Source organism: Haliotis rufescens, unplaced genomic scaffold (genome assembly GCF_023055435.1).
Source record: "Haliotis rufescens isolate VD_foot unplaced genomic scaffold, xgHalRufe1.0.p SCAF_6, whole genome shotgun sequence".
Taxonomy (NCBI): Eukaryota; Metazoa; Mollusca; class Gastropoda; order Lepetellida; family Haliotidae; genus Haliotis; species Haliotis rufescens.
In genome coordinates, this window is record NW_025964334.1 from 10,359,412 (window position 1) to 10,383,468 (window position 24,057).

General features: G+C 41.8%; 2 protein-coding genes across 7 annotated transcripts in view; one reads left to right on the plus strand and one right to left on the minus strand.

Moving 5' to 3' along the window:
* Positions 1-6,294, plus strand: part of LOC124151650 — a 28,337-nt gene extending 22,043 nt beyond the window's left edge. The window contains exons 18-20 of one of the 5 annotated variants that reach the window (XR_006863395.2): positions 1,176-1,604; positions 2,139-2,297; positions 3,037-3,144. Coding sequence is in view for 4 of the 5 variants with exons in the window: in XM_046524225.2 (XP_046380181.2) it covers positions 1,176-1,604; positions 3,037-3,519; positions 4,072-4,271 (1,112 nt within the window). In the remaining variant the exon portion in view is untranslated. Of the gene's footprint in view, positions 1-1,175; positions 1,605-2,138; positions 2,298-3,036; positions 3,520-4,071 lie in introns of those variants that run through there. The other 4 variants (XM_046524227.2, XM_046524225.2, XM_046524226.2 and 1 more) reach the window with 4 other exon arrangements.
* An 832-nt stretch (positions 6,295-7,126) lies between these two features.
* Positions 7,127-24,057, minus strand: part of LOC124151649 (A disintegrin and metalloproteinase with thrombospondin motifs 7-like) — a 45,043-nt gene continuing 28,112 nt past the window's right edge. For both annotated transcript variants that reach the window (XM_048385692.1, XM_048385693.1), the window contains exons 9-17: positions 23,769-23,818; positions 21,889-21,997; positions 19,748-19,918; positions 18,697-18,829; positions 17,472-17,600; positions 13,371-13,422; positions 11,733-11,882; positions 10,314-10,562; positions 7,127-9,312 (exon numbers count right to left, since the gene is read on the minus strand). In XM_048385692.1, coding sequence (XP_048241649.1) covers positions 9,095-9,312; positions 10,314-10,562; positions 11,733-11,882; positions 13,371-13,422; positions 17,472-17,600; positions 18,697-18,829; positions 19,748-19,918; positions 21,889-21,997; positions 23,769-23,818 — 1,261 coding nt within the window. In that variant the 3' untranslated portion in view covers positions 7,127-9,094. The remainder of the gene's footprint in view (positions 9,313-10,313; positions 10,563-11,732; positions 11,883-13,370; positions 13,423-17,471; positions 17,601-18,696; positions 18,830-19,747; positions 19,919-21,888; positions 21,998-23,768; positions 23,819-24,057) is intronic.

Consider the following 24,057-nt stretch of genomic DNA (forward strand, 5'->3'; position numbering starts at 1 on the left):
AAGATTGAGTGTGGCGTAAGAAATGCCAACGAAAGAAGAATGAAACAGTCAACTTTTGAGAGAATATATCGCAATAAGTATATCGCCCTCTCCCTCTACGCCAGACAGACAATGGATTAACTTTGAAATTGGAAGAAGAACGTTTTGGCGATGGTACAAATACAAGTTTATTTGATCACGTCAGAATCTTTATCAGAAGAGATAACGGAGCTTTCCATCCCTGACTTTCTAGGGAAACGAAGAATCCTTCTTCTTTCCTCACAGTACCCTGTCACAGTACTGCACTCTAATCTCACTCTGCTTGTGTCACACCTGAACTCATTCTGTAATAGTCCGTGTTTAACCCTTCTCGTCATGCCTATATACACAATGTCAATAACCGTAATGTTATAATACCACTGTCTAGTCATGTCATATTCTTTTATGACGGTACAGCAATCTTCAAACGCCGTTGAAACTGATGTTTAAGCATATACATGTACATACTTAGTAGTCATATCCTAGCGTAGTTAGTACTGCCCCTGTATATTCATATTCATATTCATATTCATATACCATCAATAACTTTAAAGGAAGAATATATGTCATAGATAGAACTGGGGCTTGGAGGGCCAATTCACTGAGCAGAGTTGCGTCTGATAGGCTCGCCAGACACCTGGGGTCGTGGGTTCGAATCCCAGAATCGGCCTAATTGTGTTTAGAGGTTTGTCAGCACCATGTCCCTGAGTTCACTGAATGCTAAACGTCTAAGGCCTGCGCCACGTCGGGTCTTCCTCCCATGTAAAGATTACACATCGTGATATAACTGAAATAATGTGCTAAGCGACGTTAAACCAAACACACACTCATATATCGGGCGTCCCTCTTTGATGTTTATCCCCTTTAATCTTTGATGGGCGTTTGGGCATCCACAACGGAGACCCTAGATGTCCCACAGCGTGAAGCCAGCTATTGGTATAGCATGTCGCGATATTGCCGGAATACTGGTAAATTGTTCTGAGATGTTATCCACTCACATTGAGATATATTCCAATGAAACCTCAATATTCAACATTCTGTTTGAGCATATCGAGGAAAGACGGTAGAAAGTAGGAACAAAAATGACTTTGCAAAAACGTCTTGGTTGTCATGACCAATTTAAGCGATATCCTATCTTTATGACGATATTTCTCCAGGCTGCATGTACGGGGATTGGTTCAGTGGATGTGTAGATAACGCTTGCGACTACGTCTACGCGGACGGAACTCCCTACCGTTTCTACTGCTGCGACACCTGCAGCGGTAGACCGGCAACAACAACAACAACAACAACAACAACAACAACAACAACAACCCCAACTACCACTACAACAACTACCACCACTACCACAACTCCTACTACAACTACACCCACAACTACGACAACCACTCCCACAACAACGACTACAACAACGACCGCCAGACCCACCACCACTACACCTGTGCAAGAGAGGTGTTCAGAGAGGATATACGGTGTAAGCTGCCAGGCTTATATCGGCCTGTACGGCAAGGGGCGTTGCTACAACAGCGACGTTTCTAAAGCATGCTGCAGTTCGTGTGCAGCTGTTTCCAACCCCTCCAAACCAGGTAACGCACAAACGAAATCTTTAACCAAACCCTTTAACCAAAAACTAGGAATATTTACTGTTTAACCATCACTGTTCTTATTTCGTTCAGCTTTCTGTTAAAATAAATTACTATCTCTGTAGTCTTCCACTAGTTAATCCGGGGCGGTCGGGTAGCCTAGTGGTTAAAGCGTTCGCTCGTCACGCAGAAGACCCGGGTTCGATTCCCGACATGGGTACAATGTGTGAAGCCCATTTCTGGTGTCCCCCGCCGTGATATTGCTGGAATATTGCTAAAAGCGGCGTAAAACCCCCCTCACTCACTCACTAGTTAATCCACTAGCTTAGTACTTTTTATCTCTTAGTTTTATGTTTCATTTCCGATTTTTCTTTAGTTTAAATTCACAAACGCTTTCTTTTAACTCTGTGCAGTGCACTGTAGTTGATTTTCTATTGCTTCACAATGTCAAGCACCTCTAACATACATGGAGAACTTTCTCGAACTCTCTGCAGTGTACAACCCTGACTCCTAATCAACCTGATCACCACTTTTCAGGGCGAGGTTTCTTTTTCCGACGTAGGCCATTAAGTGGTCGTATTAAGCCTTCATCACGCCCATCGTCTTGGATGCGTTATCTTTCATCTTTAGGATTTCTTTCCTAGGGAAGATAACAAATAACAATGAAACGAAATTGGAAAATGACAAAAAGGCAAGGTGAATGATTTTTTATCAAATCAAACTTCTGCTCATACTTTTGAAAAAACGAAAAATAACGTATTTAATTTGGTAAACAGTTTCTGGTGAATCACACCTGACTTCAGATGGAATACATTTTGACATGCACATTACGAGCAGGAAAACTCCTTGGAAATATGTCTCAGAGTTTGGCGGGTTAGGATTAAACCCTTATTTGAAGGTCTTTATCATTTTATAACTATATCCTTTAACATTTGGTTTGTCCATTGGGCACGTGAGAAACCTAAGATCATGGGTTCGAATCCCGGTTCGCCCTTTTGTTGTGTACTGGGAGGGGAGGGAATAAGTGTTTGAGGGAGAATATTGGATATTTTCTTTACAAGAGTATCAGCAGAAGTTTGTCATTCGGTCCCATGAGGATATAAGTGTATACAGAATTGTAATAAAAGCCTAGTTCCTGCGCCCCTCGCTTATCACTCACAACAGACTTTATTTTGCCAACTTACTTCTAATTTGCTCTTTTCGTTAGTCTTAGAGTGGTCTGTCTTCACAATAGTAACACTGTTGCACTTTTCCATAACACCTAGAAATCTTAAATGTAGTTATATGTTTATCATTTCTTAATTGAATTAAATGTGAAAACATTTTTTTATAACTTATATTGGATTTCATACTGCAATAAAATTTAGACAAAGGTCTAGTTACAATTTTATGCGGTATAACAGTAGATATTCATGAAACTCGTTTCCAACTCTAGACTGCCCCTACGGAGACCGATATAATAGCTGCTATGCAGTACTCTGTGACCACGTCTTTGACGACGGAACGCCGTACACATACTTCTGCTGTGACACGTGTTCAAACGTACTTGTTTCAACACTTGCACCACCGACAACAACATCAACTACAACAACAACTACTCGTCCGACTACAACAACGAGAACAACTACACGCCCGACTACTACAACGAGAACAACAACAACCCAACGTCCTTCGCCTACAACGAAAATTGTTACTCCTAGTCCTATCACAACGCGTCCACCAACTTCAACCAAGACTACCTCAGCTACAACTACAACCCCTACGACACGTCCAGCGACCACAACTCCAGCGTGTGTTGACACCAACAGCAACTGCTCTGTTAATCTTAGAACGGAAGGATCCCCGGCTTGTTACATACCAGATTTTGAAGAGCTATGCTGTGTTTCTTGCGCTAATATTCGAATTGACTCTGATCCAGGTACATGGTTGTGATAAAAATGTTTAGACTATGTACATATCTTTAAAGCTGATTTGTTTACGCTGGTAAAGGTTGTTTCGTTTGTATTGAAAGCAGTCATGTTTCGCATCACGTCTTATTTCTTCATATAGTTTCTTATTTTCCTTGTACATTTGTATTTTAATTGATATATTTGGGTTGACTTCCCTATGACCAGGTGTAATAAGGTGTGTCTGTTTGAATACACGATGAAGGGTGTCGACATGTCTTGGTGTGCAGCAGTCTACTACATGTTTCAAATACGTTTTAAGATATGTGACTTAAATGTGCTTTGTGATAAGAACCAACTTGAGTTTCATGAGTTTATTCCTAATAAATGTAGACACGCACACGTTCTTCAGTGGACTGTGAGTGACGAGACATATTATTGCTTTAATCATTTAAAAAATGAAACAAAGGGTCAGATGTATTTTTTCACCTTTCATGGGCGTATAAGTTTTCACGGAAGGTATGTGCACTCTTGCAACCTTGTTATTTGCATTACTCTAATATAATGCATGTTATTTATTTCAGGATGTAAGTATGGCGACAAGAGTCCAGCAATCTGCAGCGGTCTGACAGCACCTTTGGATACCTCTTGCAAGGGATTGGAAGAAACCTGCTGCAATACTTGTAAATCTGTTATATCAAGGGCTGATCATCGGACGGGATGGTCAGCAATATCCGCAATATTGTCCGGACTATGTGTCACCCTTATAGCATTATTTGTATGATAGCGCTGGTTATTTAGTTCACATGTGGTTGTGGACAATCATTACAATTGCGCATTTTACAAGGACATTTGCTGGTGGGTATTTGTCTCCTAATGAATGAAGTTGTCTTGAAGACAGGCGAGGTTGTGAGAAGATCTCAGGGGTTTCTACTAATACCTTCGACCGCTCCAACAACATTGTATCGATTTGATGAACAAATTGATAGGCGTCAGTTCCTGGACATAAGTGAACCATTGTGAAAGAGTTTGTCAAGGTGTCTACTTGCACAGGGTTAAAGACTTTTTTATCATTAACATTGCAGCTGTCTTCATGGCATTCCTATTCCATCGTTGTGGCTGTATTTTGAATAACACCATGTTCAGCGTAGAATGCACACTGCTCTGATGGCAGACAATCTACTCGATAATGCTCAACATTAATGGTGCCTTGGACAGATGCTGAAGATAGCACTGTACAGTTGTGTTTTGTAGACACCCTTGCGTCAGAGAAACAATGAAATCGATAATGCTCAACGATATTGCAATAGTAGTTTATGGTCCTCAACATGATTGTCAAGTTGTGAGCTTGTGATAATGCAAGTTGCGTTGCGTTAACAGTTGTGTCGTTGCGAAGTCTTGACTACATGTCAGTTAGTTTGGTCATCACTGATTGGTCCAATGATAGACGTAGCGTACCAATACTGAACAAAATACGTGAAGAGTCACGTGGTCTTCCAATAACAAAGAGCTCATCCAAACCATTCTGTGATAGACATTATAAGGTGGATAGCTTGTTTGTCGATGGTTGTATGCAATTCTGGTTGTCCTTTACTTTTCATATGACATTTATTTCTTTAACACCGACTATTTCTTGTGTGCATTTTATGCATTCACAGCAACAATTAACTCAGTTAACATTGCAAATGAAACGTGTTGGTCTCTGAGATGGAGAACGCTGTGTCACGTATTGCAGATAAGCATAATACTTATAATATAGAATGCTTGTCAAATTCTAGCGTGTATGTTGTGCTGAGGTTTGCTTGTCGGTTTGATCAACAGTGCAAATGAGGGATGGTGACATCTGAGCGCATCCTTTATACATAAAACGCTTACATGTCCGATTTCATTTTAACATTTACATTCAATTATGTTGGTTTGGGTATTATAAGTTGATACACATCTTTCATATTTGTATCAACTTGAATATTTTGGGGTTTTAAGGCATTCTGTTTGCTTACATTTAATCTGCTTTAATTTGGGTTACATTTTATTTTTTCTATACAATATCATTCTTTTTCAATAAGATTTTCAGGATTTTGAAGATAGATATCAAATCAGAAATATGTATATGTGGCTTTCAGATCTCTGTTGCATGTTCTGTAACCATATCTCTCCCATGACCAACGTGCTCTGCGGGACGGAGTAATTGATCAAAAGAGCCAAAACGTAGTCAACACAAGTATAACAGTTGAAATATAATCTCAACACGTCAGTGCAATCAGGGTGAATTATATGTATATCCGAAAACATTATAACAAGTATAAATGATGAATTACTAAACACGCATCTTGAGTCTATTTTTATACAAGACCAAGGTATAACAGAAACAGATAAAGATTCTGCCATGTCCTACTTCTTGATGTTCTTGATATTCTTGATACATATCTTGACGAAATCAGGGAGTTGTGATTTCTGCGACTTTTTTTTCGCACAATCACGTTTGACATGGTATTATATTTTTGTTTATGTTTTGTCACTCAGACATGTTGAAATCTGGTCAGTGTTAAGGAAAACCCATTCGCTTAATAATGATGAAGTCACATTCCAGTCATGTTTATGAAACGCCCTTTCAACATTTAGTCACTTAATCTAATCTCAAAATATTTTAATTTTGATTTAACGTATATCTTTTTTAAATTTCATGTATATACATAGTTATTATTAGAGCTGGCCTCTACAATTAATATAATGGATTTTTTATATCATTATCATGTATATATTGTACATAGAAATAAAACCTATTTTGACATGACTTAATATTTCTTTGTTGAATGAGGTATGTTCCTAAGTTAAACCAAGATGTCAAACGGCTAACCTAAGTGGTTAGGGGACACGGGTAGCCAAGTCGTCTAAGGCGCAGCGATTCGCTGTGCAGAGTTGCGTCCCTTGGGCACGCCAGGCACCTATGATTGTGGGTTCGAATCCCGGTTCGCCCCGATTATGTTTCTAGGTTTGTCAGCACCATACCCGTGCTCGTGGGTTTCACCGAAATGGTAAACGTCTGAGACCTGCATCACTTCGAGCTCTCCTCCCACATTAAGCTGACACGCCGTGATATAACTGCAATAATGATAAAAACGGCGTGAAACCCAACTCACTCACTTAAGTGGTTAATGATAACAACAAACAGATATTAAGTCTTGCAGATCTCCCTGGCTAACGGGTCACTGTACATTCAATTTCCGCGCTCCAAACAAGTTGCCCTTTTGCATTCAGATCAAATACCAGCCTGGAACTGAAACCCTAGAAACTCGCCGAAGTGAAGCGTGCCGAGCACGCCCACCCACCCATCTGCACACCGCTGCCAGCGTTTTTTTAAATTATATATTTAATATCTAGACGCAAAAAAGGTGAACGTCGCACACAGATGGGTGATAGTGTACGGGGGCTTTACTCATTGAGAGTTTCCAGGGCTTCGGTCCTACCCTTCACTGAAACACATGTACCACATGGGATGTCTCCTGAGGCAGATGACTTTGATGGAACCATGCCTCTGTTCACCCAGCAGTGCATGGGTACCCGGTAGTTTGAAAAACCACCACCAGGCTAATTTACTGCATATGTTCATGTATATATGTATCGACAAAAACAAACAACGCAGTCTACATTTTTATTCTTTTCATATAAAATATCAACAAATACATGAATATTTCATTTGAGCAATATCAATCATTTCAAAACCACCGGACAATACATGCCCTATTCAGATTATATTAATATCATTCTTGTACATTTTGCTTCAGCTGTAGACACACAAAAATATCAATAAGTCATCTATGTTATTATTGATATGCATGTATAAAATGAGGTTCCACAACAATTAACTTCATTCATTCATAAACATACAACTAATTCCAGTTTGTTGGTTTTATCGCCGCTTTGAACAGTCTTTCAGTATATCACGGCGTGGCAGGTTCATTTGAGAAGAAACCCTAAGTGATGCAGGTCTCAGACGTTTACCAATTTGGTGAAACCCACGAGCACGGGTATATTGCTGAAAAACCTTGAAACATTATCATGGCTAATCTGAGATTCGAACCCAAGATGAAAAACACACCATATTGGTTGGTGGCTTTGTGTGCCAGATTATAAAAGATCATAGTTATTAACGCAAATCGACCCGTGAAGATCCGTGGTAGAATAAGTCTTCAGCAACCCATACTTGCGATAAAAGGCGCCCATGCTTGTCGAAAGAAACGACTAACGTGATTGGGTTGTCAGGCTCGCTGACTTGGTTGATGCATATCATCGTATCCCAATTGCGTGGATCGCTTCGACATGAGGTCAATCACTGGATTGTCTGGTCCATGCTCCATTAATAACAGACCGCCGTCATATAGCTGGAATATTGCTGAGTGCGTCGTTAGACAACACACAAACTATTAACTCAATCCTCCGATAATGTACATAGGCTTTAGCTAATTCCTTGCATGTCTACATCACATTTTCTCAAAGGATCGTTAACTCTCACACGTCTCCATCGCAATTCAAGAACCACTCTCAATAAACGTGTCAGTCTCACTCTTGGTCATGATAGTATCTCGCTGTGATAAAACTGAACGCTGGCTATTAAAATTACCCTGATTATTTGTGATTGAAGTTTCAGGCTAGAGGCCCATTGAACACAGTTACATACACAACAGATTACACAAAGTAGTGCATTTGGAGAATCAGTACATATATACAGTTTGCACTACTGGAAATCAAATAATGATAAACAGCAATGTATGTTGAAGCTATGAATATCGTTACTGCATTGCCAAGTGGAATTCAGAAGCAAACTATACAAATTTTGACAAAGCTACGTTAGTAGTCAATCATTTTGTATGCGTATGGCTAACTTTTTATTGAGTATCATAATACTTATTTCTAAGCTCCGAATAAGCCTCGCATCCCAGTAAATAATTATGTTGCCCTTGATGTATATATTAATAATTATCTGATTCGCCTTCATGTACTAGTATCTCGCACTCCCTGATCTACCTGGCAATAAATGCTTAATTGTACTCATTTCGCTCTTGACCCGTGACCAGTTATATCGCGGCGTGTCAGCTTAATGTGGGAGGAAAGACCGAAGTGATGCAGGTCCCAGACGTTTACCACTTCGGTGAAACCCACGAGCACGGGTATGGTGCTGACAAACCTAGAAACATAATCGGGGTGAACCTGGATTCGATCCCGCAATCATAGGTTTCTGGCGTGCCCAAGGGACGCAACTCTGCACAGCGAATCGCGGTATTATTTATAGAGTGGTGTGCGGCGTAAACAGCAAACAAACATAATAAGATATCATTTTAAAGTCGTAGTTACATTATATCATATTTGGCACATTTCCCTGATTTATGAATCAGATCATAAAGGGGTTATATTTTTGGAGGATTGGGAATGACTTCAAGTATATGTGAAACGTCTTAAGCGGCTTGTAAATAATTGAGAGCAGTTTTGGCACCGTTCGACAAAGTGACCTCAGCGCTACGACGATCATATGCCTATGTTACGATTAGCTCAGCGCTGAGGTCGGGTGGGACTGGTCCAGGTGTGAAATTAGGGTTTTGCTGATGCCATTTATCGCACATATCTGTTCATTTCCTGACAAACATAAAGCAAATTTGTTATGAAAAGTAAAAATATGGCCGCGAAAGATGACGTCATGACATGCGCAGAATTGATATCCGGCGAACATGTTTTGCAACAGACTTCCTTGACTTGTCTGTCGGTGCTGCATTCCTTTCCGTAGTTACTTAGAATATCACATCGCTCCTGCTGGTCCCCGTATTCACAGCCTATAAAGAAATATATATATAGGAAACAAGGTATTAGGATGTGCCACGTGTATGTCTGCCTGTATGTGACCTTTGAAACACAAGGTAAACTGAAAGGCCACCCCTTCCCCAGAAAAGGTGACTATGCTTGTCGTAAAAGGTGACTATGCGTGTCGTAAAAGGCGACTATGCTTGTCGTAAAAGGCGACTAACGGGATCGGGTGGTCAGGCTCGCTGACTTGGTTGATGCATGTCATCGATCCCAATTGCGTGGATTGATGCTCATGATGTCAATCACTGGATTGTCTGGTCCAGACTCGATTATTTACAGACCGCCGTCATATAGCTGGAATATTGCTGAATGCGGCGTTAAACAACAAACCAACCAACCAACGATAGACCGGCATGACAACTACAGGCCAAATAAGGCTTAATTCAGTGAAACTTCGTTTAACCGGACGATTCCTTTCTCTGGGTAATCGCTTGATTCACCATTGTCTGGATAAACGAATCTTGGTGCGGAGTAATGTTTCTGGGGATTACAGTGAAACCCCATTATACCAAACCCACATCACAAAGACAGCCTAACACCACATCAACACTCTCACATAATAACAACAATTACTAGCATAACTTAACAAACAAAACATAGGTTGAACGATCGTAGCAAAGCCAGTTACAACACGACTTGTTTATTTAAGATCTAGGAATCTACACTGAGACTGCGGATTTTAAATCTCAACCTAACCAGATATCATTACCATTATACTAGTTACTTAGCAACATTAGAATTCCGTAAATCACTGGTTATACATTGGTTATCTCCCTTTGAGGAGACATAGAGTTATCTCCCTTAGACTGTAAACGCCTGTCGCTAAGAGCATTATGTTCCCCACAAAAAGACACCTGTCAACCAAGCGCGATTAAAGACGTTTGGTATCATACGGACACCCTGACACCACATTAATATACACTAAAACAAAAAGGCTTAACTACTCATCAACATAAACATTTCTACTTACCAGTATTGTCGACATTCCGGTATTTTGCACACGCAGAACAGCAGGAGAAGGCAATGTTAGGTGTATAACACTGGTAGGATTGTATACGAGAACAGTCGAGATCGGCTGTAGATTCGTCTCTGCATTGCCATGCATCGATGCTGAAGTTGCACGTCCGACAGCAGTCGTCGTCATAGATTTTACCGTTAGTGAGGATGGAGTGACAGCCGCGTGTCACGCAGCCGGGTAGTTTGTCTCCGTACTCGCAGCCTTGGTAGAAAACAGTTCTTGTAATATTCATCAAATCAGAGCATCGGATAAGCTGCGTAGTTGCGTAAAAATAAATCAATATTACACAATCTATTTTGAGTTGACGGCGTACAAATACGCATAAAGATTATTATTATCCAAAGTAATCTTTTTACCTTAGTAGCTGTATTTCTTTACAGATCCGTATTTACTGATCGAATACAACATCACACATAAATGAATTCTATTGCAGTATATTGTATGACAACAAGTGTCACTTGTCCCCAACTTGTATTTTCATGATTCAAATATATAAAAAGCATGGAGCTTTGCCATTCATACTGCTTTCCGACTGCATGTATATGTACCGCACCAACTTTATTATACGTTATGACTTATTTTTTAAGTATGAATATAATTTTGCTGTCATGTTGTTAAGATTCGCGCAGATAAAAAACATGAATTTCAAGTATGTTCCTGCATTGGGAAATTTAGAGTATGCGTGGCAGAAACGTACATACTAAACGGCCAGGTTGTGTGGCACGATTTGTTTTGGATCTAAGGACCGTTGGTGCTTCTGGGGTCCTTTTTGTGATGTGAAATGGGGTTTAATGTTGCGTTGAACATTATTACACTTATAGCGACGTGCATATACGTGTGTGTGCGCGCGTGTGTGTGCGTATATGCGTGTGACTGTTTGTGTGTGTGTGTGTGTGTAAGAGAGAGAGAGAGAGAGAGAGAGAGAGAGAGAGAGAGAGAGAGAGAGAGAGAGAGAGAGAGAGAGAGAGAGAGAGAAAGTGTGTGTGTGTGGCGTCTTGTACTAGTCCGGACTTTAGCCGGGTTTATAGTGCTAGCTCACTGAGATACCATGCCGCAGTTTAACATGAAATCCCCATTCAGACACAGTATCCTGACCCGGGGCCTACCAGTCTTTATTTCAATCCCTGAATGCCCAACGTCAGGCAGGGTTACAACAAGTACCATATTTTAACGTCTTTCGGAATGTGTCATACGTTTCGTGTGTACCATTAATCTTTTTTTGTAATACCATATGAATAATACGGAGAAGTAGGATTCTTGACATAAAAGCTTGACTTTAACTTTGTGAAGGGTCACCATTTCCTTGTTTGGATGGCAGTTTATCCACATTTTCAGGAAATTTGTTCAAATCAACACCCCTCGCATTCTTACCTCTTGTACGTGGTTGAATATTCCCGCACGATCCACAACAACGCTGCCGAATATCACTTCTGTAACAGGCATAAGGCGCCTCCGCCACCGCTGCTGAGCACGTTTTGCCGTTCACGGTGACCCCGACTTCGTCACCAAAGACACAATCATCTACAAGAATGAAAGTTTTGTTTATTTGCAACGTAACAGTTTGAATGAGCGTATAATTACGGGGGATAAGTTAGTGAGTGAGTGAGTGAGTTGGGTTTAACGTAAATTTGAACCGTATTCCAGTTACATCAATGCATGTCAGCTTAATGTGGGAGGAAATCCCGAAGTGATACGAGGGTTACACGTTTACAACTTTGGGGAAACCCACGAACACGTGTTCTGACAAACTTAGACCATAGGTCTCTAAGGGGCGCAACTCTGCATTTTGAGTAGCGGCACCTTAGTCGACAGGACCGCCCGTGCTCCCTTTCGGGGATGATACGTTACAGCGGCAGCATGAAGACAGTGTGTGTTTCCGGCACAATGCAACATTGCAGAAGTAGAAGAAGAAGAAGAAGAAGAAGAAGAAGAAGAGAAGAAGAAGAAGAAGAAAACAGCGTTATCACTATCCCCCGCCATGGGGCACATTAGATTTTTCTTTGTTCATAAAGTAGGGAAAATAAACTATAAAAAAGAGTCTTATAAAGCCTGAAGACTAGGGCCGCTTTATGTCATCATAAAAAATGATTAAATGTGAAATAAATACACACAAAAGGCCCCTTCCGTGGATTATTTTATGGCACCAATTCTCGAACTCAGTCTTGATAAGCATCTCTTACATAAGCTAACTTCAGTAGTTTCTGGGAAAACTTGTCCACATTGCAATTGCAGACACTATGCATTTTGTAACATAACATGGATCAAGGGCCGTAACTGTGTATCCTCCAAATCTAAAAGCTGTATTAAGGGACGTAAATCAGGAAAAAAATAGTATCTCTCAGATAAGCACGCAAACTTTTATTTATGTAACGTCAGTAGTTTCTGAGAAAATGTTGTCCCGATTGTAAACACTATGCACTAACTTGAAGTGAGTGAGTCAGTATGGTTTTACGCCGCTTTTAGCAATATTCCAGCAATATCACGGCGGGGGACACCAGAAATGGGCCTCACACATTGTACTCATGTCGGGAATCGAACCCGGGTCTTCGGCGTGACGAGCGAACGCTTTAACCACTAGGCTACCCGACCGCCCCGCACTAAGCTGAAAAGCACGGGCCATAATTCTGTAGAAAAATTATTTACGGCACCGATTTTGAAGCTCTGTCTTGACAAGTAACACTTAGAGAAGCATGCGAATTTTCATTCATGTAACTTCAGTAGTTTCTGAGACAACTTGTCCCCATTGCAGACACCATGCACTAAGTTAAAAAGCCCGGAGCAAGGGACATAACTCTGTAATAAATGAATTTAAGACACCAATTTTAGAACTCATTTTAGATCATGACCAGTAACACAAGTGTGTAAAATTTAATTTCTCTAACTTAAATAGTTTTTGAGAAAATGTGTCTCCTTTGAGAAGCGGACGGACGGACAGACGGAAAGACGGACTCCGTTCCTATATCACCAGTCCCACTTCGTGGCGGGGTATAATATAGGAAATTATCTTACCATCTTTAACTGGTGCATCTTCAGATTCAACACATCGTCCTTGCTCGCACCACTGGAACAACACAATACCAATGACATGTACTGATATAATCATCCTTATGTCCCAATCAACGGCGCAGGATCTCTTTCGATGGGCTATGTTGAGTATATGTAGACTTATCTGACATACGCATTACTTCCTTAAACACTGAGCCTTGGAACGGACAACGTTATTTTAAACTCTGAAACATCACGCTCATCAATTGATACGCGTCATCAATCGAACGTCGGAGTTAGTGAGTGATGTGATTTCTCAAATTGCAATGATAAAATAAAACAGTTTTGTCTACCTGAGAAGGGGCTAACAATCTTTCCGCTGTCAGGGTATACAGAGTGAATGTAATTTTACGCCGCTGTGAACATCTTCAGTGACGTCACGACCTGTGAGCATGATGCAGGATGCTAAACCAAAGCTGGTCTTTAAGATGGACGTTTGGGGGTAAGTTTCATAATCAGGCGAATCAGAGATTCGAACTTACAATCAACAGATCCTGGGAAGACTAAGGGACGCAACTCTGCATGGCGAATTGCGTCGTCTCAGACGACATAGCAATATTTTAGCAATGCCAATGCAGTAAACATCAGAAATGTTCTTCACACAATTTACCCGTTTTGGGAATCGAACCTGGGACTTCGGCGTAAGGAGCTAACCATTTAACCACTCGGTTACCTAACTACCCAAGGAAACCAGAGGATGGTTTGACTGATCGATTTTACGTCACTTTACACGTGCACCATATAGGGGAGATAACCCGGGGGTTGTGCTAATGACTTTGATGTGAGGTAAAGTGGGTGAGGTGAGGTGAAATTGGGTTTAACGTCGCGTCCAAGATTATTGCACTTATATAGCGACGTGCATGCACGTGTATGTGTGTGTGTGGCTGCTTGTACTAGTCCGGACTGATGCCGATTTATAGTGCTAGCTCACTGAGATACCATGCCGCAGTTTAACATGAATACCCCACTCAGACACAGTATACTGACTCCGAGCCGACCAGTCCTTGTTTTAGCCCCTTAATGCCGAGCGCCAGACAGGGTAACAACAAGTACAATCTTTTAACGTCTTTTGGTATGACGCGGCCCGGGATCGAACCCTGGACCTTCCGCTCTCCGGGCGGACGCTCTACCACAAGACCACGGAGGCGGTCTTAGATTATTGCACTTATATAGCGACGTGCAAGTGTGTGTGTGTGTGTGTGTGTGCGTGCGTGCGTGCGTGCGTGCGTGTGTGTGTGTGTGCTTGTACTGGTCTGGACCAATGCCGATTTTATAGTGCCAGCCCACTGAGATACCATGCTGCAGTTTAACATGGATACCCCACTCAGACACAGTATACTGACGTGTTTAGCCCCTTAATGCCGAGCGTCAGGCAGGCTAACCACAGGTACGTTTTTGAACGTCTTTTGGGATCGAATCCCCGACCTTCCGCTCTCCAGGCAGACGCTCTACCACTAGACCACGGGGGCGGCTCTATGACTATGAAGCTAACACCGTTACACATAGACTAACCGACATGTATGTCTTAGTACTTATATATCACATCTCATATGAGCGTGGGGATTCCGGTTGGGCAAAGACCATACAACCTATACCGGTCTTAACGGCGACCAAATTGATCGGGTGGTTAGACTCGGTGACTTGGTTGATCGTGGCCCGGCGGGGTGGAGCGTCATTCACAATATCAATCACTGCATTGTTTCGTCAAGCCTCGCAGCTTGTGCTTATTTCAGCCAGTCTCGAAACGACCAAAGGGATGTAACTCTGGATGGACTATGACTTCAATCAAATTTACAAGCACAAGCCTAGTCTTTATACTCTGTGCAAACTCACGCGGGTTTTTCAGTAAATGATTTGGGTACAAATGTCTCCACATGAACATTTTTGTTTAGTTTTTCGGGACTTCAGGATATCGAGATTGCAATATATACACTTGAAAAAAGTAACCAGCCTTTTTTATTTCATTTATGTGAAACTTCCATATTTATAGAAAAAGACATTGATATCATTTTGCTACATGTCTTACATACCAATGATACCTGGAGAAATGTGGGTACAAGAACACTGTATGTATCTCCGGGCGGTCTCATCACCGAGTCACATCACTTGATGCGAAGGAGAGGAAGCCGATGAAATACAGTAAACTACGGTTATAACGAACTCAAAGGGACCACTAATTTTAGTTCGTTATAACCGTAGTTCGTTATAAGGATAATAAATACAGCATATAAACAAACAATCGGGAAATAGTTCGTTATATCCATCATTTCGTTATAACCGTGTTCGTCATAAACGTAGTTGACTGTAGTCACAAAGATAATCGAAATTGACTTCTGTATTTCAATATGCGTACTCAAAAACATGCCTTTTGCCTAAAACTTAATACAGGATAAGATTTTTTTAAATGGCTTTTAAATATTGAAATATACACCTGGAAAATAATTAAACTTTTAATTTCCATATAAGGAGCCATTACTAAACCGTACCGTAGATTTATTATTTGAGTATCACATTTGTATGTTTACAACGTGACATACTGCTTTTCTTACTAAGAAAAGTAATGTGATATTTGACTTACTTTTTCAAATGCCACGTCAGCTTCTTCCCATATTATATACTGAGGGGCAAAATAAAATATACCGAGTTTGTTTGTTATGTGATTGAAAATTGAAAGAACTATCGTTAAATTTAAGTATGTCTTTTTAACCATCACTCATTCCGGCAACAGTTTGTAAACAGTAATCTGTGGCTGGGTAATTGTGTGTAAAAAAGATTGGTTCAATGAAGACCGGGGGTAAGAAATGAATTTGCAACAATACGCTCCTTACTACAGTAAACTACGGTTATAACGAACACGCTTATAACGAACTGACGGATATAACGAACTTACTTTTTAGTCCCGACTTTTTGCTGTGGTTATGCTGTATATATGTTTATAACGAACTACGGTTATAACGAACTAAAAATAGTAGTCCCTTTGAGTTCGTTATAACCGTAGTTTACTGCATATTGGAAATGTAAATTTATGCCGAAAAATCAAATTTATCTATTTTCAAAGATAGGATATCTGAGATGACCATCAACAGTTGTGTATTATGCGAAATATTATTTTAATTTTAAAAGTTTTGAAATCGACTATATTTGAAACAATAAAACCATGTAGACGTATTCGTTGAGTGCTGACTAAGCGCCAATACAGTTCACTAGATATACAGTCAACTACGTTTATGACGAACACGGTTATAACGAAATGATGGATATAACGAACTTCTTTTTTGGTCCCGATCGTTTGTTTAGATGCTGTATTTATTATGCTTATAACGAACTACGGTTATAACGAACTAAAATTAGTGGTCCCTTTGAGTTCGTTATAACCGTAGTTTACTGTATATCGCTAACGTAAGATATTTCCGTTTTAAATCATATCATAAAACGAACTGAGAGGTATAGTTTGTGTTGCTCTTGCGTTTGCAATGACCAGAGGAGCAAAAAGTTTCTATATACCAACGTTTTACCAGGTGTAGGCGATACCTTTGACACTAACAAAATAACATCAACGACATATGCAGCTAGGTCCATCCTGGACGTTGAGGATAGTTGAACGCCGCACTCCAGCTGTATGAGGTGAGGTGAGGTGAAATGGGGTTTAACGTCGCGTCCAAGATTATTGCACTTATATAGCGACGTGCATGTACGTGTGTGTGTTTGTGTGGCTGCTTGTACTAGTCCGGACTGATGCCGATTTATAGTGCTAGCACACTGAGATACCATGCCGCAGTTTAACATGAATACCCCACTCAGACACAGTATACTGACTCCGAGCCGACCAGTCCTTGCTTTAGCCCCTTAATGCCGAGCGCCAGACAGGGTAACAACAAGTACCATCTTTTAACGTCTTTTGGTATGACGCGGCCGGGGATCGAACCCCGGACCTTCCGCTCTCCGGGCGGACGCTCTACCACTAGACCGCGGAGGCGGTCCCAGCTATATGAAACAAGGAAGGTGCTTAACCTGTTTTCAGGTGAATGTATTACTGATAATTATTTGATTGATCTTGAGTGTCACCTTCCTGTTTCCGCAGGACGTCCCATCGGCTGCATGGTGTTCATTGCATTGAATTTGGTTGGCATCCACGTTATTCAGGTAACAGTACATGGAGGTACAGATGTCGCTGACGTTGCTGAATGAAGGCCCCTGTAAAGATGTAAATAGTATATCTATTTATTTATTTTTTATTGTTCCCAGAGTTGTAGAGTAATACAGTATTCCGTCAAAAACAAATTTCGGATTCCATTTTATGACACAATGCATCCTTTAAAATTTAAAGGTTAGGAAACAAACATTGTCACATTTCAAACTAAAAAGGGTGCAACACAGAATCAGACTCAAACATAGCATGTATCATCAAAGAGCGAAGAATCAAATGCTGAGAATAAAAGTGACCACTTTTTGTTGACATGAAAATAGTATATACCTGGTATCTAGACACTTGCGCAAAACCTAAGAGAGTTTAACACCGCTTTAAACATTATTTGAGTCATAATACGACATGTCAGCCTGATGTGGGTAAGGGGCCCGAACTGATGAAGGTCTTCTAACAGACATGAAACCAACGGGTTTCAAACACACAATCATAGGAACCTGACACGCCTAAGGGAGGCAACTCTGAACCTACCTCGGGTTACATGACGGGCCAACCTGTATCCCCCTAATATCTGACTAAGTAGAAAGGAAGCATACATGTACCTAAGGACGCTTCAAGGAGAAAGACTATTGTTCTGTAACGTCTTCAAGACAGTATTGCGAAACATATTTTGTTGTAACACAACACATGATTTCAGGGCATGCAGGATATCCAGTGATCAATTATATATTTCTGTAAAAAATTGCGTAATTATATAGATGCACCGGTTCTAACACCGTTATCAAGTGATGACTTGCTTGATAACGGTGTTAGAACCGACACCGAAACCTCGCTCTTAATTGTAATAAAGAAGTTGTTCATCCATAAATTCTTATCCTTACTCAATAACTAGACGATAACACTTATTACCAATGGTCATGACCATTCCTTGATATCAGGTTGTTCGTTATAACGAGAATTGGCTAAACTATGAAACCCCGTTAATCCGTACTGTTCACAGACAATTCGGCCGGATTAACAATTCTCCGAGTTCACGAGATAAGTATTGCGATAAGTGTACACGTACAGGGTAGTAATCGTCCGGATTGCAGGGCGGCCGGACAAAGGAGTTTTCACTGTATCCGAGTTGGTTGTATATGGCCTTACCCTGCAGTAGTATGACTGTGGGCCTTCGATATGTTGACACTGTTGATTGGGGCTGTACAGTTGACCTGGTGCTGAACTGCTGACAGTCGGAACGTTTGTTCCCGTGCTTTGTAACAAGCACGACTCGCCCCCTCTGCAATGTTAGAGTGAGTGAGTGAGTGAATATGGTTTTACGCCGCTTTTAGCAATATTCCAGCAATATCACGGCGGGGGATACCAGAAATGGGCTTCGCACATTGTACCCATGTCGGGAATCGAACCCGGGTCTTCGGCGTGACGAGCGAACGCTTTAACCACTAGGCTACCCGACCGCCCCCTTTTGCAATGTTAGAAGATTATTGAGTGAGCTGGTATTATGTTCGCTTCGAACAGTATTTGAGTGAGTGAGTGAGTTAGGTTTTACGCCGCTTTTAACAGTATTCCAGTTATGTCACGGCGTGTCAGCTTATTTGGATAAGGCCTAATAAGTCATTACCGAACCTTGAAACGGAGTCAAATATGCTCCGTCATCTGTCAGTCAGTACACACGTATTGCAGTGAGTGAGTGAGTGAATTGGGTTTAACGCCGCTTTTAACAGTATTCCAGTTATATCACGGCGTGTCACCTTAATGTGGGAGGAAAGCCCGAAATGATGCCGGCCTCAGACGTTTACCACTTCAGTGAAACCCACGAGCACGGGTATGGTGCTGACAAACCTAGAAACATAATCGGGGCGAAGCGGGATTCGAACCCACAATCATAGGTTTCTGGCGTGCCCAAGGGACGCAACTCTGCACAGCGCCTTAGACGACTGGGCCACCCGTGCCCCCTAACAGTATTTGAGATATATCACTTCGAATGTGAGCGAGAGAGTGAATGAGTGAAATTTAAACAATATTATCACAGCTTTCGGGAACTGATGCTGGTCTCATATCCTTTTGCCGAAACTCCAAAGCATCGATAGGGTGCATAACCTTCGCGGATCTGGTATCGAAATCCAAGATCACAGAATCCGGACACGCCCAAGGGAAACAATTCTGCACATTCCATGATCGACATGGCATTACTTACTTTTTCAATTTGTTTTCAAAAAAGTTTGCCATCGTTTCTATTGAACAGTTTGAGAAGCGCCATGGGTTGGCCCTGGTCAGGTCTGTTGGCGCCTCCGGCCGCCCGGCCATCAGGTAGCGGTCACGTGAACTACAGCTGGGGTCGTCGTCCCCGTCATGGGTGGCATTCATGCTGGAAACACACAAATAATGTCAGACCCAATTTGTAAATGAAAGCGGCGAGTCAGTTTGGTTTAAAAGGGCTTTTAACGTGATTCTAGTTATATCACGTGTCAGCTTATTGTGGGAGGAAAACCCGAAGTGATGCAGGTCTCAGACGTTTACCACTTTGGTGAAACCCACGAGAATGGGTATAGTGCTGACAGACCTAGAACCATAACCGTGATTCGAACCCGAATATAGGTTGCTGGCGTGCCCAAGGGATGCAACTCTTGTCAGTGTAATAGGAAAGCCGGAAGTGATGCAGCTTCTTAATGAGACCCACGTTCACGGCGGACAAACCAAGAAAGATAATTAGAGTTTGGGATTCGAATCTGTCCATGGCGCATTACGGTGCCTTGTGGCTACACGTGCATCAGTATCTAAAATAGACGTGACGATACATAATATATATATTTTGCATTATATGTTAGTAAATATTACGTCTGCGGTAGAAGTGTTGCGTAGACACTGAACGGTTGAACAGGTGTGTGCCGGTAGGTAGATTGGTGTGTGGATGGTCAGATTGGTGCCTGGATGGGTGTGTGGATGTGTGTGTGGGATGGTTGGATGGGTGTGTGGATGGTAGGATGGGTGTGTTGATGGTTGGATGGGTGTGTGGGATGGGTGTGTGGATGGGTGTGTGGGATGGGTGGCAGGTGTGTGGGATGTTTGGATGGGTGTGTGGGATGGTTGGATGGGTGTGTGGGTGGTTGGATGGGTGTGTGGATGGTTGGATGGGTGTGTGGATGGTTGGATGGGTGTGTGGGATAAGTATGGCTGTGTTGGATGGTTAGATCGGTGGCAGGTGGATGGGTGTGTGGGATAGTTGGATGGATGTGTGGGATGGTATGATGGGAATGTGCCGCCAATTGGATATGTGTGTGGATGGTTAGATGGGTGTGTGGGTTGGTTAGATGGGTGTGTGGGATGGTTGAATGGGTTTGTGGGATGGTTAGATGGATGTGTGGATGGTTGGATGGATGTGTGGGATGGGTGTGTGGGATGGTTATAAGTGTGTGGATGGTTGGATGGGCGTGTGGGATGGTTGGATGGGTATGTGGATGGTGGGATGGATGTGTGAGATCGTATGATGGGAATGTGCCGCCAAGTGGATATGTGTGTGGATGGTTGGATGGTAGTGTGGGATGGTTGGATGGGTTTGTGGGATGGTTAGATGGATGTGTGGATGGTTGGATGGGTGTGTGGGATGGTTAGATACGTGTGTTGATGGTTGGATGGGCGTGTGGGATGGTTGGATGGGTGTGTGGGATGGTTAGATACGTGTGTTGATGGTTGGATGGGCGTGTGGGATGGTTGGATGGGTGTGTGGGATGGATGTGTGGGACGGTTAGATGGATGTGTGGGATGAGGATGGATGTGTGAGATGGTTGGATGGGTGTGTGGGATGGTCGTGTGGGATGGATGTGTGGGATGGTTGGATGGGTGTGTGGGATGGGTGTGTGGGATGGATGTGTGGGATAGTTAGATAGGTGTGTGGATGGTCGGATGGGTGTGTGGATGGTCGGATGGGTGTTCTGGTGGTCGGATGGGTGTGTGGATGGTTAGATAGGTGTGTGGATGGTCGGATGGGTGTGTGGATGGTCGGATGGGTGTTTTGGTGGTCGGATGCGTGTGTGGATGGTCGGATGGGTGTTTTGGTGGTCGGATGGGTGTGTGGATGGTTAGATGGGTGTTTTGGTGGTCGGATGGGTGTGTGGATGGTTAGATGGGTGTTTTGGTGGTCGGATGGGTGTGTGGATGGTTAGATAGGTGTGTGGATGGTTAGATGGGTGTTTTGGTGGTCGGATAGGTGTGTGGGATGGTTAGATAGGTGTGTGGAGTGTCGGATGGGTGTGGGTGGTTAGATAGGTGTGTGGATGGTCGGATGGGTATGTGCCGGTAGGAGGATCGGTGGTGTGGACGGTTGAGGTGTTAACCCACCTATGAGCCAACTCATGGGTAGCCGTGTGGACACTCTGGAATCCTGCATGGTCCTCGACGACGGAGACGCTACGACCAACTTCACACAACGTCCCAACAAACGCCTGACCTGAAACACAACTTCAGTTGTAACGAACAGTCGACTATAACGAATACTCGGTGATAATTAAACAATGCCTAATCAACCAGTAACCAAAATCATCATAGTCATCATCAGTATGAACAGGGTGAAAGACGAACTACGGATGAATCGAATAACCAGGTGTATAGAATGGACAGCTATTACCCGAAGGAAGTAAATTTTATGAATGCCAACTTCTTTATTATGAGGAACACAACATTTCGGAGAAATATACTTACTCCGTCATTCACCTGATAAAGGAGTAAGTATATACTCCGAAACGTTGTGTTCCTCATAACAAAGAAGTTGACATCCATAAATTCTCTTCCTTATGTGTACCACTTCAAAATGCCTTTTAAAGACGAGCTATATATTACCTTTCTACATAGTTAGGAGTGGTAATTTACTGCATAGTAATAATGTAAATAACTAACTTCGTATGAACCGACACCTGTAACAAGTACACGGTAATAGCGACAGATATAAATTTAAACAACGCAAGAACTTTCACTGTGTTAAACAGTAACAACATACATGTACATGTGAGGTGAGGTGAGGTGAGGTGAAATTGGGTTTAACGTCGCGTCCAAGATTATTGCACTTATATAGCGACGTGCATGCACGTGGATGTGTGTGTGTGGCTGCTTGTACTAGTCCGGACTGATGCCGATTTATAGTGCTAGCTCACTGAGATACCATGCCGCAGTTTAACATGAATACCCCACTCAGACACAGTATACTGACTCCGAGCCGACCAGTCCTTGTTTTAGCCCCTTAATGCCGAGCGCCAGACAGGGTAACAAGTACAATCTTTTAACGTCTTTTTGTATGACGCGGCCCGGGATCGAACCCTGGACCTTCCGCTCTCCGGGCGGACGCTCTACCACTAGACCACGGAGGCGGTCACTGTACATGTGAGATATCGGTACATTATAGGAGTAGCCAGGTGAGTCACTGATCTTCTTCTAGCCATCTAGAGTAGGGTTAAACGGGGAACATACATTAACAGCTGCCTTGCTTGATAACATGGGTGTGTCGTTTGATCTCACGCAGCACGAGACACCAAGGTTATCGTCCCATACCTTTGTAGCCAAGTCAGGTTATACAGATTGTAGCAGGATTATATCCGTTACAAAAAATAATAATTAATATATTTTTTATAGTTATATTTAGTGTAGGATTTACATGTAGCACCTACATCCCCACGAGACAAGGAAGTAGTGGGTCATATTCAAACATTTGAAATATAAGTAGGCTTATAATAAGCGGTGCGAAAAGGTCGGATAGATATAAATGTTGTATTTTTTAGGTTTCTAAATATGTAGCAATACTGCACTATTTGTTTTAAAAAGATATGTTATCGCACCCATGCATGTTTTTTTCAATGTAATAATTATGTCGTCATTTTCTGTAGTTGAGTGATTTTTAAGTTGGTTTCCTTGTATTTGCACATATATATATATATATATGTAACTCTGGTCAGAGTCAATCCTGTTTCCATTGATCAAGTGCATGTTCATGGCGCTAAAATATAATTACCCCAGTTTTTGGTTCAGTGTGTAAACAAAGTTGGACCTCTACTACTACTAACGCTCACGTTGTCAATCATTATCTGGTCCAGACTCGATTAATTACAGACCGCCATCATATAGCTCAAATATTGCTGAGTGCGGCGTTAAACAACAAACAAGGAAACAAAACTACTAACGCTACCACTACTTCTAAAAATGTTAGTATAAGAAGAATGATACTAAAATACCTTTGGTGTACTTGAATAAAACGCCATTGTCAGAGCCGAAAATGTCATACCTGGAAGGAAAGTAATTAGTCCTGCACCATGACTGTTGCATATATCTATTTTATGAAACAAAACACACTCTAGAAGCAAGTCTATACAAAAGCAAGTCTAGCCAGCTCCAGCTAGCTGTATAAAATCAGCATCGGGAAATTTAAAAAAAATATTTTTAGAGTCAAGAAGAGTATTGTGTAATTTAAGATTTTCATAGACTAAATGTTAGTCTAAAAGTAAGTTATCATTTTTAACGGAT